At 37.3% G+C, this 17,012-nt stretch overlaps 1 protein-coding gene across 7 annotated transcripts in view; it reads left to right on the forward strand.

Moving 5' to 3' along the window:
* The window catches only part of CUNH8orf34 (chromosome unknown C8orf34 homolog), a 161,451-nt gene that overhangs the window by 100,317 nt on the left and 44,122 nt on the right, over positions 1-17,012 (forward strand). For all 7 annotated transcript variants that reach the window (XM_057426125.1, XM_057426127.1, XM_057426120.1 and 4 more), the window contains one exon: positions 3,006-3,141. In XM_057426125.1, the coding sequence (XP_057282108.1) occupies positions 3,006-3,141 (136 nt within the window). The remainder of the gene's footprint in view (positions 1-3,005; positions 3,142-17,012) is intronic.

Raw genomic sequence — 17,012 nt, forward strand, 5'->3', positions numbered from 1 at the left:
GGAGGTTGGGTTTTCTTTGTAAGTAGGTAGGTTTTTTACTACACAGAACGTACTTAATGCAAATTACATTAGGACCAAGGTAGGGTCTTCACGCACCTTATTCATGTAGGGAAGAGCAGAGAATTAAGCTTAAATCAAAGGAATACAGTACACAGTGATGCATTAAAATAACAAACTTTTATTAGCACAAGTGAGATTGTTTCATTTACGTGAACTGCCAGTCTATCACTCTACAAAGACAGGTAACAATTTTCTAAGGATTTGAGAAGTTTCACAGTATTCTTGTCATCCATCACATAAACAGACCTCAACTTGGCTTTTCTTTCTCTCTTTTTTCAGTGAATTACCTCATTTCTGCTCAATAAAATCACTGAACTGTTCAGCTGTATCATCGCTTGTTGCTCTAGCAAATAATTCAAAGATCCAGTGTTTCAGACACTGTAACTGAATTGACTTCTCATGAAGCCTTTTTTTTTGCTAAAACTGCTTTTTTTCTGATTTTACATAGAACCATCTGAACCTTTGGAAACCTTTATTTTATTTTATGGTTTTGATAGTTAAAATGCATTATTGCACTCATTCTTTGTATTCATTTTAATAATGTCCTTATTTATGAACAAATATTCTTCTGCAAATCATGCCTCAATTGTTGAACAATATGCACACACAATGAGTTTAGTTCTAAAATTACTTTATGATTTATTGTTGGTTTTTTTTAATTAAGGGCCTTTGACAGTGAGTGTGGTCAATCAGAAAGATCGCCAGATGACATGTAAACTTGATCACAACTCAAAAACTCCCATCCACAGTTATGGGTATTGGGAACAAGGCAGATTCTCAAAGGCCAGTTGCTTTAGTGAGAAAAAAAATGCAGTACCTGCACTATAAATTTCAGGCATCCAGAAGAGACTGAAATCATTCTCTACTGAGGCAGAAGTGCAGTAATCCGAATGAAATCGAATGCTGCAATTATTCTTCAGATTTGGTTATAGGGTTATACTTCTCTGTCTAGCTGGAATATTAACAGCTTTTTGTAGCTTGCCATGGACAAATTACATCCATTGCTGAATGTGACCACTGAAAATTCCTTGGAAAAAAAATAACAATTTTATATGATGTAGTTTGGGGTTTTTTAAATCTGCATTTTTGCATGAACATTAATGTTACTGGTCTAAAAGTATGTGAGAATAAATCAATACTGCATAATATTCTGTCTACTTGTCTGTTAGCTATGACCTCTGACATACAAGCTTCTTGCACAAAGTTTCACTTTGTTTTCTCTTGAGAGAAAAATGTTGACTAAAAATTTTAGAAGGCCATGTTTTTGATAGACAGATTCAAATATAAAAGCTATGATACAAGGCAGCCTATGTCATTGCTCTACTAAAACAGTCATAGTCATCAGAGAGCCAAAAGTTAATCAAGCAGAGAACTGCTGAAAACCTCATTTAAAGAAATCACATCTGTTTAGGGAAAAAAAAATCCCAAACCCTGAGGCATATGCTTCAATTTCATTTAAACTGTAATCCATCCAGTGGTTTACATCTGTTAAGAAATATGGAACTTTTCACACCTCTTTAAAGCACAATTAAACTGTATTTATTTTAATACATAATGTGTTCTGAATATGTAATACCTTTCTGAAATGACTCATAGATGATTAATTTCATAATTCTTTATTATACAGCCTTCCAAGTCCTTTGAATCAATTTGTATATTAAACATAGATTAAATTTAAAGAGAAAGGTGTGGAAATGGTGTAGTTTGATGCCAGAAACTTCAGAACTGTCAATTTAATATCACCGAGACAATGAATTTTAGGAGGAAGGAGAGTTTCTTTAAAATAAAATATAACTGATAAAACAATCTAGTTCAAGGACTTAGTCACAAAAAAAATCATTTGAATTGAACTGTAACCTTGCTGTTCTTGAATGTTGCTTAGTAAAATGGGTAAACGTTCCCAGAAAGTGTTTTTAACATGGCGTAATGCTGACAATCTGACCATACAATCTGGAGTTTGAAGCACAGCAGTAAAAGTAGTGCCTATGAACTATAGAGGATAACCAGAAATATTTCAAGTAGTTATTCAGGGACTTGTATCTCACTCTTTTGTGTATGAAATAAGCCTGGTGTTCCACTATGTATCTGTAATGACTACTTGTGTATTTTAAATTGTAATTGAACATTGCCTCTTCTAATCTGTAAATTCTCTGTGACTTCTCCCCATCTGGTGTTGGGATTTAAAGTCTGCCATTATGCACTTTCTGTTCCACTCAGATCCTTTACCATCAGGTTTCTTTTGTAAACATAAATATATGAAAATTCATAAGTATCCATTATCTGGATAACAGACTGAGGTACACTATTCCAGTGTCATCTTGGACAGAAAAATCTGAGAGCTTGAGCTGTCTTCCTGCAAAGTGAGAATGATTTCAAAGTAGCAGAAAATGCAGTTAGTATTGAGTTGCCCAAATATTACAGCAATATGGTGGGTATAAGTACGGATCTTATGGTTTCTTTCAATGTGATGTGTGTATCCATTTTACATTCTCTGGGTGTGAGAGCACTTTTATTTTACCAATATTTTTTCATTGCTAAGTGAATGAATAATGACAAAAATCAGAGGAGGAGCATACACTCAAAAAAGGTGATTTTTCTCTTTGATATGCCTTCGATATGCCCTACATCAAATGGAGCTATTGAACAGAATCTCTTGTTGACAAGTTTTTAATAAATGGATCAGAGAAATAACGATTGAAAAAATACACAGCACTGTTTGAAGTGGAAATGACAGTGAATATTTCACAAGGAAACCCTTGTAAGACGGTAAAAATATATATAAATAAAAAACCCCTTAAATGTCTTTTCGTGTTATTATACAAGTAACTGTGTGGTTTATTCCTGATTTTTGAGTTGCTCCATTCTTCAGGGATTCTACAGGTGAAGCGCCTTTATTGCTACAAAATGTAATGGTGTGTTCATCCAGTCATTCTGTCTTGTTGCAGAGGATCTTGATGATCTAAGAATGGAAGGAGTAACAAGTGTGATGTCTTCCGGGAGCAAATTCAATCAAACTCGAAGCGCTTATACAGCTGAGCCTCAAGCAAAGGTCACGTTGAATATCTGCGCAAGATGTGCCAGGTAAAAAGCAAAACAAAACCAGATCATGCTAACCAGTGCATTCTTTTCCCCAGGTTTTCAGCTATGTGTTGAGCGTGTGGGCCAGGTGATGACCTCTCTTGGGCTAAAGAAAAAATAATTACTTAGCTACTGGCTACCCTATGACCTCTAGCATTTGGGTTGTGCAACTTATGTTTATGCTTGATATGTCACCTCAACAATGAATCAAAGAACATAGTTAGTCTTAGGCCTTACTTCACAGCTTGAAACTATTTTAAGCCTTTCTGTCTCTGAATTTCATTAGTTATTTGAGCTTCTGTGGTTTTGCAGGGGATGAATCGAGGAATTTAATGGTTCAAATCCAATTTGAAAAGCACCTGTATAAATGGAGATTTAGTTGCACAGGTGCAGTTCAGGATTTCAAATAGTTGCTTCTTAGCACTTTATAATCTCATCCTGTTTCACCTCTGAGAAATAATCGGGTTGAACCCCTTTTTGGTTTTGACAGCTGGAAGTAATTCTTGCATATACAGTATGACGGACAAATATACAGGTTGGTATTCCGGTAGCCAAGTCAACTTGAGAATGCAACACTAACGGAAACCCCTTAAATTTCCTAGATGCATTCTTCTGTGTAGACAAAAGCTCATTTGGGGAAAGGATTTAAGCCTGTTTAAATGACAAAACTAGCCTTCTCACCCTTCTGTTAATGGTTCAGATTAGCAAGAACAATACAGAGGCATGCCAATTTTATCTGCCTGCCTTTGCCAATGGCTGCTCTATTGTGTAGTTTGAGAGGGGATTAGCGGCTTGTAAATAAAAAGCAACCTGTGGTGAAATTAAGTCAAAAGTTTGGCCATATGCCACCCTACGTTTCTACTTCTTTCCCATTTTGCTTGTAAATTACTGCTTTTAAAAAGGCACTTCTATAGGAAGAGGGGCTTCAAAACTTTTTTTTGATGCTCTGGGAGCATAACTACAAGCATACTGAGTCACCCATGCAATAGCATCTCTTTTGCAGGGTTGTGGAGCCTCAAGGAACTTCAGCTCATAGTGCTATCAGAGCAGGAGTGCCTGGATGGCCATGTATTCTAGAGAGTTTTGCTGTCCGCAGTGTGGCCTTATACTTTAAAAAAAGAGCAGACATTCTAGTCGTGGGATTCTTCCCAATTCTCTACAAACAAATTGCTTGCAAAATATTGTAAAAATGTTGTAAAATGTTTCCAAGCAACTAGCTACATTAAAGTGTGGCAGCTTCTTTTTTTTTAACTATTATCAGTTGTCCGTGGATTAACAAGTAGAAAGGTAAGGAAAATAGAAATGTTAAGTTTTCTACATGGTCTTTTTGAATTTATGTAAAATCCTGTATGGATTACTATGAAGGTTAATTAAATTTTAAATTCCCTAAAGTAGCCGCTAACAGCAGGTGCCAAGACACTATATATTCTCTCAGTCCTGCACAGCAGGGAATAAACGGCTCAGATCTTGAGCCAAACCTGGCAACCTTGGTTATTGTTATTGTCCTTTGACTGGCTATACTGTTTGACTCTGCAGTCTAAAATATGAGTTGTGAGAGAAAGATCTCATTAAATCCCCTTTTGTCACTGATCAGAGAATGCAAAGCAATGGTTTATTTCACCTATATACCTTCATTCCCTACCCTGTGTAATAAAGTTGGTGAGGAATTGGATGATACCTGCTTGACTGTGGATCTTTTCACTCTTGTTGCAGTTTGTTTCTTTAAACTTTGGAGGAATTAAAAAAATATACCATCTCACTGGTGGCAAGGGAAGTCAAAGGAGAGAAATGGGTATCGCTGTTGTATTCAGTAGTGAGGAAACTAGCATTTATTCTTCAAGATGATGAAGGTCTACCTACTTTTTTAGAGCATTCCTTCCTTCTTACTGAGTCTGAGGACACCTTTCCACAGAGTTATTAGTACAGTTAGCTCTCTTTTGATAGATGCCTCCTCAGTGGGTTTGTCAGATGCCTTCCTGCAGCAGCTGAAGTAATGGGTAGGGAGAGTTGCATGAAGTAAGTGGCTTCAAGGACGCAAAGATATTTTTTTTTCCTGTTTGGATCCAATAACAATTCAATTTTCTGTTACTCAGTGACACAGCCATTGAAATTACTGTGCTATAAGATCACAGCTTGAGTATTTGGGTCATCTCTGTGAAAATTCCTAAGTGTTGGCAGTTATCTGTATTCCTATGGCAAAGCCTAATATTTATTATAAGGTCATAATACAGAACCTATTAGTATATTTATTTGGTTTAGAAGTGATACTTTTATGATTTTATATATTCTAAGTAGTATTGTGCACTGTATACTTTATGTATCAGTAATAGGGGATTTGATTTGAGGCACATTTAAATACAGTTGAAAAAGAAACTAGTATAAGTATCCTGCCTGACCAATTTGCTGGCCTTCTATGATGGGGCTATGGAACTGATGGACAGGGGTAGAGCAGCTGACGTCATCTACGTGGATTTGTGCAAAGCGTTCGACACTGTCCCACACAACATCCTTGTCTCTAAATTGGAGAGACATCAATTTGATAGGTGGAGCACTGAGTGGATAAAGAGCTGGCTGGATGGCTGCACACAGAGTTGTGGTCAATGGCTTAATGTCCGGCTGGAGACCAGTAACTAGTGGTGTCCCTCAGGGATCGGTGTTGGGACTGGTCTTGTTCAACATCTACGTTGGTGACATGGACAGTAGGATTGAGTGCACCCTCAGCAAGTTTGCCAATGACACCAGGCTGTGTAGTTTGGTTGATACCCTGGAGGGAAGGAATGCCATCCAGAGGGACCTTGACATGCTTGTGAGGTGGGCTGATGCCAACCTTATGAAGTTTAACCATGCCAAGTGCAAGGTCCTACACCTGGGTGGGAGCAATCCCAGGCACAGCTACAGGTTGGGCAGAGAAAAGATTCAGAGCAGCCCTGCAGAGAAAGACTCTGGGGTGCTGGTTGATGAGAAACTGAACATGAGCCGGCTTCATTGTGTGCTTGCAGCCCAGAAAGCCAACCGTATCCTGGGCTGCATCAAAAGGAGTGTGACCAGCAGGTCGAAGGAGGTGATCCTGCCCCTCTGCTCTGCTCTTGTGAGACCTCACCTGGAGTATTGTGTGCAGTTCTGGTGTCCTCAACATAAAAAGGACATGGAACTGTTTGGACAAGTCCAGAGGAGGGCCCCGAGGATGATCAGGGCACTGGAGCACCTCTCTTATGAAGACAGGCTGTGAAAGTCGGGGCTGTTCAGCGTGGAGAAGAGAAAGCTGCATGGAGACCTCATAGCAGCCTTCCAGTATCTGAAGGGGGGCTATAAGGATGCTGGGGAGGGACTCTGCGTTAGGGGCAGTAGTGATAGGATAAGGGGTAACGAGTTAAACGGGGGAAGTTTAGATTGGATGTAAGGAGGAAATTCTTTCCTGTGAGGGTGGTGAGGCACTGGAATGGGTTGTCCAAGGAAGCTGTGAATGCTCCATCCCTGGTGGTGTTCAAGGCCAGGTTGGACAGAGCCTTGGGTTTCATGGTTTAGTGTGAGGTGTCCCTGCCCATGGCAGGGTGGGTTGGAACTAGATGATCTTAAGGTCCTTTCCAACCCTAACTATTCTTTGATTCTATGTTGTTATTGATTGTTGTTATTAGACTGGATATTAGGAAGAATTTCTTCACATAGAGGGTAATCAAGTATTGGAACATTCTTCCCAGGGAAGTGGTGGAATCACCATCCCTTGGAAATGTTCAAAAACCACGTAGATGAGGCCCTCTGTGATATGGTTTAGTCATGGTCTTGGCAGTCCTGGGGTACTGGTTAGATTTGATGATCTTAAAGATCTTTTCCAACCTAGTTGATGCTATGATTCTATGATTATGCATACTTTTGTTAATAATTAAACAGGTGTCTTTCCTCTTAATTTTATCCAATTTTTTGTTCTGTAAAAGGGATTTGAAATGAATGGGGCTATTAATGTCAGTGGGTGTTCTGTAGATAATAGTGCTTGTCAAATCAGGTTACTGAATCAGGTTTGCTGAAGGTATTTTGGCTGTCTGTAGGAAGATGACTCTCACTTGAAATTTGATTGGCAGAGTTCCAAATGTTAGGAAATTTGCTTCTTGGTTCAGACAAAAAGTTTAATTTTATTCTTCCATAATCTAGTTAATCTAGTTCATTCACCTGATTGTTTTTTTGTTTTAAATGGTCTGCTCTGATTACTCTCCAGTTAATTTACCTTCTGTGATATCTCATCCAGAAGGTTTCTTACTTCCTTAGCTATGTTGGGGCTCTTCTGAGAGGGATTTATTTAAACATCTGAATGAGTTCCTCAGTACTAGCCTGAATTTAATTTGGCTTAATTTTTGGGGGTCTCACTTGGAAAGGACCAGTATTCTTACTGAAGTCCTAACCTGCTTCTCCTTAAAATTGTGTGTAAGTTTTAGAACCTCCTGCTAATAGGATTACATTTTCTTGCCCTACATCATTTGGGCTCACTTATTTGAGAATTAGAAAGAACAGGTCTGTGACTGTGTGTAAGTTGGTTAAGCTTTAGAGGAGTGTCAGTTTAATTCTGTATGCCCACTGAGAGCACCTGCAGTAGGGTATAGTGCAGCAGCATATCTCTTCAACAGCTTCGATAGCTTCCTCCAAATGGGCTAAATATGGAAGTACAGTGACTTGTGAAAAGAATGGACTAAACCAACTGTTTTCCCCAGATGAGATATTTGTCATAGGACTTAGTTTAGCTCCAATTTACTCATTCCCTTTGTAGTTCCCTTTCCTGTATGAGAAAATCAGGACCCAAATTCTAGAATGTAATAATAGGAGGATACTACAAGCAGCTTCTGGTTCCTTCGTTCTCTGTCAGTATGGCCTTATTCTTTTGCTAGTAACTGGCACTTAGTTCAAGCTGGTGTTTAATGTCCTGTGTAGCTGGTTTTCTCTTACTGTCACTAGGCTGTTACTCTGCACAGAAATAGTTCTTCTCTTTGAACTCTCCTATTCTATTTCTGACACAGTGTTTTAACACATCGTCAGAAGATCTTAAAAGAGAACTCCAAATAGGAGTGACTGTAGCTCAAGATAAAAATCTATTTTGTTACAAAGCAAATTAAATGTAGTTTATGTTGTGAGGGAAACCTGCCATGCTGTTGAGGCATTGCGTTTGTCAAAATGTTCTCCCTTGCCTTGGGTCTCTCAAACAAAGCTAAGAGCCTTTTTATGAATCATGAGAAATGAGCATGAGAATGGACATAATTTGAACTGGAATAAAACCCTAAAACTTTTAATGTATTTTCTTCCTTAGAAAGTGGTATCTTCAATGCTGATAATTTTACCAATCTTCAGGTAACAGAGTTATCACAACCCAGGTCAGTAATTTTAATAAAAGGTAGAGTTCTCCACCGAGACATTTAGGAGGTAGAGATAGGGAGTTCTTTCAAGCTATGACACCAATTTGGTCTTCACAGCTTATGATTTAAAAAAAAAAATAAAAAAAATTAAAAAATCTCCCCCCCCCCAAACAACCTTTAAAAAACAGAAAAAAAGAAAATAAAAGGAGGGGTTAATTCTCCTCGAGTATAAATTGGGTTGTAGATTGGAATATAGCTGTAGGAAACAGAGAGCTTACTGTTTTCTGTGTAGATGTTTCACACACGATGAGCGAAATGCAGATGGATAACAGCTTTAAGAGGTTTTGAAATGGGAAAGTAGCTACAGAACAATGTTATTCCCATAGCTGCTCTTGGACTACAGTGCAAGTGTAGCAGCATATCAAGTCATCTAAATAAAGGGGTGACATCATTCACAAGGTGGAACAAAACAAGGTTTATTGATACAGAAAAAAGGCTACAAACCCCCCTGTATTTGGAAGGTTTGCTGTTTGCTATTTAGTCTGGAAAATTAGCGAAAAACACTTTTAGTATAACTGATCTGGATTTAGATCCTTTGAAAAAAATTATTATAATAAAAATTCCTTCTTCAGCTATAGTCTGACTGACTTAAATTATAGAGTGATTCATTCTATAACACGATTCTGTGAATCCCTCCTCACATACAGGCAACACAAATGAACTTCAGGTTTGGTCGATGAATCACAAGACACCCTCACACATAAGCAAATTCATATGGATTAAATAAAGATCTAAATGAATATTTGTTAAAGCCAAACAGTACTTCCATATTTTCTTACGTACTGTGACTCAAACATTAAGAATTTTGCAAGAATATAATCAGACATAAGGTTTAAGATAATGTACTATTGAATGGATTTTAGGGGGTTTTCTTTTTCCTTTTTTTTTTGGAAGGGGGTAAGGACCACCCATTAGCCTTATATGCCCACTGCCATGCTCAAAAGTTAAATCTTGCTCTTGTGGAGTCTTGCCAATGCATTCCTGGAAGTAAGAAGCTTTTTGTTTTTAACAGCGCAAGGGCTGCATTCATTCTTCTTAACATCAATAGAATACAAAAAAGGGGTTGCATGTGATTAAAAAAGAAATGGGATTATAGAAAACATACTGTGCCACAAGCTTGAAGGCTTCTGAACAAGAATGTTGGGAAGGGGCACTAGTCGCATACAAATGCAGGTTTGAGATGCAATACTGTAGTTAATATTTTAAGATAAACCAGAGCAAAGCCACGATGTCCTAAACACTTTTAACATATTAGAGAAATCAAATATATATGTATAAACAAAGCACATTTGCACATTAAAAAAGTAGATGTGGCTCTTCTGTCTGTCACCATTGGGACATGGAGTACAGTTAAAGTGTATTAACTTGTGTGCTTGAGCTGATAATGTACAATAAATGAGATGCTTTGTGCATGCTACCTTTTACAGATGCTCTCTGAAAACTTAGTTTGGAAAAAACACTCAAAAATTCTCATGTCATTTTGTGTTGCCTGTGAAATCTCCATCACTGCACTGCTCATCATCTGTACGTCTGACTCCTTTAAGATGTCTTATCTCCTTGTCCTCCAAACAATCTTCAAGTTTGCTTGCTTATTTACTAAGGCCAGTTAACTTCTCTTTAACCATCTGAAGTTTTGTCAATATCTTAGTAAATCTGATTTTCTACACCCTTATCTACACCATTTTGATGCAAACCTGGAACACAGTCATATAAACTGCATGATACTAAGTGAAATTTAACAATCATATGTAGATTCTCAGAAATATACTGCTGGACTTTAAGCAGATTTTAATGTCATAGAGCCATGAGGACCATGCAAATGTGGGAGAGGAGATGAGAGAATTGAATGAACCAGCTACAATTTGTCATAAATTGCAGAATTATGAAGGAAAGAATAGAACTGTTGTCTGAACTGGCCATGATATAAATTTCTAAAAAAAGAATAGGAATTAAATGTTTGGTCAGGGAATTCTTTGGTGTTAATCTATCTTCAACCATTTTAAATGGTAAGAGTTTGTATGGAAATGCTTTATCTGAGTAGCGCAAAGCTTTAACAATACCAGTGAGACTTGAGGTCATTAAAAAGCATTTGGTGGAAAATTTGATAATGAGCTATGCAGAAAGTAGTGTCTGAAGCTTGGCAAGTGGATCTCGTTTAACTATCTAAAGCAGAAAAGCTGATGACTGTAAATAGAAAAAAACCCCTGCTCTTAAAGAAGCCATGTTACTGTGTGTACCGTCCACAGACAACATTAAAGAAACTTTGGACAACAAAGAGAAATATTAATTAAATTAATTACCCCTGTGACGAAGTTCATAAGTACTGACAAAAGACTACATTTTAAAAGGAATTAAAGATGATGGGCTCCTGGAAGATTTCCTCAAGGGGAGGAAGGAAGCCTACTGAGCTTCTCGGCTTCAGCTGTGCACTACATCCCTTCCTTATTCTTTATGGTTAGCCTGCTCCCTTTGTCATTGTGTACCCTGCACAGAAACTATTGGGTAAGCTGACTTGTCTTTTGAAGTGGAGTGGATTTTCCTGTCTTGTCCAGACGTGTAATCCCAGACTAACTCCACAACCGGGGAGCAGGAGGTGTTAGGGAATTGGTGCTGCAACATGCAACATTTGGATAGTCTGATCAGGCAGGGTGAAGAAGAAAGGCAACCTCTGACATCCCGGTGAAGATGCCATAGATCCTGGAAGATGGGAGGATGTAGAGTTTGCTCCTTTGTGTGGTTTTTAATGAGTGGTCTCGGTTTATATTCTGCTAAATTAGACCAAGCCATCACCTTCCTCTCCATTTTCAGCGGCTTGCGATTTTTTTCCTAGTCTTTTTCCTAGGCTGAGCTGTTTTGGTGTGAGTCTCTCTAAAGGGAGTAGTATCTTGAAAATGCGTGCAGGACTAAAAGGCATCAAAACTCCATGGACTATTTTCCCCTTATCGCATATGCAACAGTATGTGGTGTCTGGGTGAGATGATAAAAGGCTGCGCCTACATTGAAATCTGGCAGGGAGAGTTCTGCCTGTGCAGTATTACCTTAGCTGCTACATGAGTTATCAAAACTATTCAGGGACAGCATCTACAGATGCTGATGTAAAGGTGGTTCAGGTATGTTTACATGAACTCTAATCAGCCCTTTAACTGCAGTGCTAATATAAAACAAGAGGTAATGGAAATAGGTAGAAGAGAACCTGATCACTGGGAATATAAAGTTATCTATTCCTAACAGAGTTAAGAGTAGAGCACTAGAGTGTATGTGACTTCAAAGGATGTCTTTAAATCCTGTTTTTTTTTATAGACTTGAACTTCCTTCCTAATTTAATATTTTGTGGAGAGTAACCTACAAATGGTGGAACTTGGAATGCCTATGAGCAGTAATCGGGATTTGGGGAGCATAAATTGTAATTTCTGATATCAAAATCGTGATGTAACGTGATATATCTATTTGGATAACCTAACATCACATTTCCTCTTTAGACCCAACCCATAGTTTTGTTTCCTCTTTTTCCTTTCTTGCTACTCCCCAAAAGTCTGTGTAAATAAATGCATGCTGAGTATACTGTCAGAGTAAAAGGTACAGAGCACCCAGATGACTTGCATCTGAATCTTTTATTATGCTCCCCACTAAGTTCCATTTTTTTCTTTTATTGACTGTTTGATTTTGTGACCCCTTTTTCCTTCCTAGCCTTATTCTCCATGGTGAATTTTACATAAATTTGTCCTTTTGTACATTTAAATGGGCTTTGATTTGCCTTGAGTGCAGCCTTTTGCACAGAAGTGTAGCAAAGGACCCCCTAAGATTTGTATTTTGCTATTTGTGGGGTTTATAAGAGTTTTTAGTCTTTTTCCATGTGGAACATGTCATCTTTGAAAGGAAACAGCTAATTTCTGTTTAATCATGCAGCAGAAAGGTAGGAAACACAGGATGATATCATGTCATACGATTTATATTTCTAATTAATCAACGATATACACATGTCAGAAAGAATAACCTGCCAAATACTGCATATAATCCCTTGTTTGGCTCAGTATGCTGTGCTGTAATACTGGGGAAAGGATACAGGTATACATGTGGCTTGGTACATGCATTTGCATGAAGAATGGGTTTTGTATGTCTGCCCAGTAGTGGTAAGGCCAGCTTAGTGACTGAGTTTCTGGCAGAAACTTCTGGTTTGTTAATTTTCCAGAAATTTGGGAACAAGTGACTTCAAAGTACCAAGGGACAAAAATGTTTCCAAACTGAAGTGATTGGTAAAGAAATAATTTTGGGGGAAAAATTCTCTGATTTGTGTTCATGCACAGAATGTTAGGACATTTATGTTCAAATGTTGACAAACCTTTCTTTTTTTCTTTTCCTTTCCCTTTCCCATCTTGCATTTCATGTTAGCTTTCTGTCTGTGTATTATTTCTAAGTGCTGCTTAGAAATAGCCTAAGAAATAGTCTAATATTCCATGTGACTCATGTCACTTTTTTTGTTCTTTTTTTCCTTTTTTTTTCATTTTTGCAACCTTAATTTTTTGGATCACTTGTTTCAAAGAACTGTATTTTCTTCACGTTTGTCTGTGCTAGCTTCACAGACTTTGTCCTAAATGAAGTGTTTTATTTGCATCTTTTTCCCTTTAAGAGTAGCAAGCAAACAAATTGTGTAGTAGTGCATTGTAACTTTAAAAAAAACACCTTTCACTTTGGAAAATTGTGGAGGAAGCCCGTATTTTTCCTTTTGCTGCTTAGAACTTCTTATAAGGTAGAAAAATAAAAAGAATTACAAGACAAGAAAAAGTTGTGGCAAAAAAAAAGAAATTACTAAAAAAAAATTCATGTCGTTTTTTGGCTGGGCAGTGATTAATTTATCCAGCTTTGATGCATAAATAACCTCAGAAGTGTCTTTACTGTCCTCTTGGCTTTTTAGTGTTAAATACAGCTAAAATAAACCACTTTATATTTCCTTTCTGTAGTGATTTACCTCCTTGGTATCTTGTTATTTCAAAAAATTAGGAAAACACTAAAGAAAAAAAAAAATCAGAACATGTTTTTACTGATCCTAATGCTTATCAGAGGAGGAGAAGATAAAGTGTTAATAAGTGGCTTTGCTAAGTCTTCAGAGTAACACATTGGCTTGCCTTTCCTTTCACTGACTTGTGTTTCTTTTGAACATCTTACTGTATGCAAAGTAGAGAATATCTGTGTGATTTCAAATGATTGTTTTGAGTTCATGGATTTAAGTTTGACCTCTGAAATGCACAATATATTATCATATTTAATCCTAAACCCTAGTTTTATAGCAAGCTCTTAATGAATTGTGTTTTAAAAAGACTGTCCAACGTCTCTCTGTTTTCAAAATCTTAACCGTGTCTTGGGAAAGGAACGGTATAAGATAGGAGATTTATATCAAGTGCTGAGGCAGGAGGATCAAGGTCAGACATCCCAGGAGGTTCAGACTTCTTTCCTTCATCTTTTTTTTAACCAGAATTTCCCACTGGATAAATCCACCAGGCAATAATTTCAGACATCTCAGAAGTTCCACAAATATCACATTTCCACTGTGATAATCATTGTAATGAAAAATAATGTAAGCTACAAAGAAACCAGTATTTTCAGATGAAGCATATCTCTTTAAAAGGCGCAGTTTATGTCTGTGTCTTTGCATTATGCAGTATTTTCAGAGATGAAGCTTTTCCTTCTAAGTTTGATTTAACAGCTATTTAATTGCCTTAACGGCTGCACATGTGGAGTAGACTTATTTTTGACATAAGTAATTGTCAATCAGCATAAGAGAAATGGAAGGCTATTTGTTTGAGGAAAGATAAGTGTTTGCATATTAATAGACTTACACTTAAAACATGTGCACTAGGTACATAAAATTTGCATGTGAATCGCATCTTATACATACACACTAACATATTGTTTTCATGATAGGGGTGGTTTTGGAAATGTGGCACTTACTGCACCAAGTTCATCTGAAGATAGCCCTACTGTAAATTCACTGATAGGGAATTAGTGTCTGGATTTGGTTATAAAGGTATGATGCAGTATAAGATACTTTGAATTAATGATGTGTCACCAGACATCTTTTCTAAGAGTTATTGTTCAACAGTAGTGGGTTTGTACACTTGTGAATGTTTAAAAATGCTGTTGAGAAATTCTAAGAAGAGTAGACTTAAAGGGTTTTTCAGTTCTTTTGAATGTACTGGTCTTGATTTGTAATACGGAAAGCAGTAGGAGCATATTTGAAAATGAAATTAATATTACTTTGTCTAGTCCTGAAAAATATTGTACTGTCTCTCAATTTAATAGAGGGTAACATCCGTGTCATCCTGTCCTTTGTCTGTAGATTTTGTCAAGGCGTCTTTATCTTTTCCCCTCCAAAACACATTTAACCTTCTCAATAATTTAAAAAATCAAGTGCTTTCCCAAAACTTTCCCCATTCTTTTTCCCTGCTGTCTTTGATGTGTGCTTTGCAAGCTGATTCTTTGCTACAGTGTTTAGAGATTTTTTTCTTTTTGGTCCTATGCTGTGATGTATATCATCAGTAGCAGTTGCTTTTGGATGCAAACCGATATAGGGAGGAAGCCAGGAGATCATTAGCTTGGGGAAGCCTGTTGATCATAATTTGCAGCTCTGAATAATAGTTTAATATAGCTCTTAAAGACACACATGCACATGCACACACAAAACTCTTTCACAAGTCCTAGGAAAAAATTGTTCACAGGGGAAGAAAGAGTGTTAAGTCTGAAAAGACTGACAAAGACTGTGATTTTTCTCCTGTGAGATAATGGTTTGAAGACAGCAACAGATAAAAGATTGCTATAAGAGTGGCTTAATTCCCCATCTTGAAAAAGGATTAGATAATTCAGTCTCTTCATGGATTCCTTACTCTGGGAAATATATTTCCAGTTTTGGTTCTCCTCAGAAATAGCTGCAGAGTGTACTTATTTAAATGCACAAAGACCTGCATTCAGACATTTTGAAAAGGCAAACAGCGCATAGAGAAGATTATTTTGCAGGCTGTGTCAATGTGTAAGTGGATATTGTAGTTTTACCAGCTGAAAACATCATGGCTGTGAATTAATGTATTGATAACATGGACACTTTCCAGAAAAATCTTTGTGACTGGAAATTAATCCTTTTAATTTGCAGAAAGAGAATGAACTTCAATCAAAATCCATTTTTACGTATGCTTTTAATGAATTCTCAACTAATTTGCTGTGGTTTAGTGTGCAAGTATTAAGTAATGGTGTCCTTAGAAAGTGAGTGCAAAAAAAAGCAGCAGACTGTGATCTGAATTGTATCAGTGAAAATGGAATTTCAACTGTTCCTTAGATGAGGGTGAAAATCAAGGAATAAAAATGCTGCATATATCACATAAACAGCATTGATGGTGGTAACAGCGTACTCCTGCCTGAGAGCCTTGCACTTCTTTAAAATGGATTTAAAGGAATTATAAATATCTGTTGGGGAGCATGCTGAATATATCACTAAGTTTATATTCCTACGTTTTATTCAGAAATTTAGTTAAATATCTGTATTTATACATGTAGTTTAATTTTGGAAACATCTGCCTTCCTGGATAATGTTCTGCAGGATAATCCAATAGTCATTATGCTTCATTTTTCTTTGATGCAGACACTTCCTGTATTTTAGTCTATGGTGAAAAAAGAAGCTATGACACTGATTTTTTTAATATAATAAGGGGACATGCTGCAGAGCTTTTCCATTATTGCTTCAGACTTGAGAAGTACCAGCCACTCTCATTACTCACTGAATTCACAATCCTCTGTTCTTTGCCTCTTAGATCTGAGACATTTTTCTTCTGTAATTTATTGATTTGAAATTTATATAAACTTCTTTTAAAATCTGATCTTTATTAGGAAGCTAGAGTGGGTAGCTAAAGCAGATGGAGAGTTTTGCCAGCAAAAGAGTACTCTTGCCTGTATATTGTTTAATTATATTTATTTAGTATAATTTCATTATACTAAATACTGGGACCTGATGAAGTCCATCCATGGGTCCTGAAGGAGCTGGCGAATAGAGCTGGTAAGCCACTCTCCATCATATTTGAAAAAGCATGGCAGTCAGGTGATGTTCCCAGTGACTGGAAAAAGGGAAATATAACCCCCATTTTCAAGAAGGGGAAAATGGATGACCCAGGGAATTACAGACCAGTCAGTCTCATCTCTGTGCCTGGCAAAAACTTGGAGCAGATTCTCCTGGAAGGCATGCTAAGGCACATGAAAATCAACAAGGTGCTTGGTGACAGCCAGCATGGCTTCACAAAGGGGAAATCCTGCCTGACCAATTTGGTGGCCTTCTATGATGGGGCTGCAGAACTGATGGATAGGGGCAAAGCAATTGATGTCATCTGCCTAGACTTGTACAAAGTGTTCTACCCTGCCCTGCACGGCATCTTTGTCTCTAAACTGGAGAGACGTAAATTTGTTGGATGGACCACACAGAGGATAAGGAATTGGCTGGAT

This window comes from Pezoporus wallicus, unplaced genomic scaffold (genome assembly GCF_028554395.1).
Source record: "Pezoporus wallicus isolate ANWC-B61680 ecotype Strahan unplaced genomic scaffold, APGP_CSIRO_Pwel_v1 contig_4131, whole genome shotgun sequence".
In the NCBI taxonomy this organism is placed as follows: Eukaryota; Metazoa; Chordata; class Aves; order Psittaciformes; family Psittacidae; genus Pezoporus; species Pezoporus wallicus.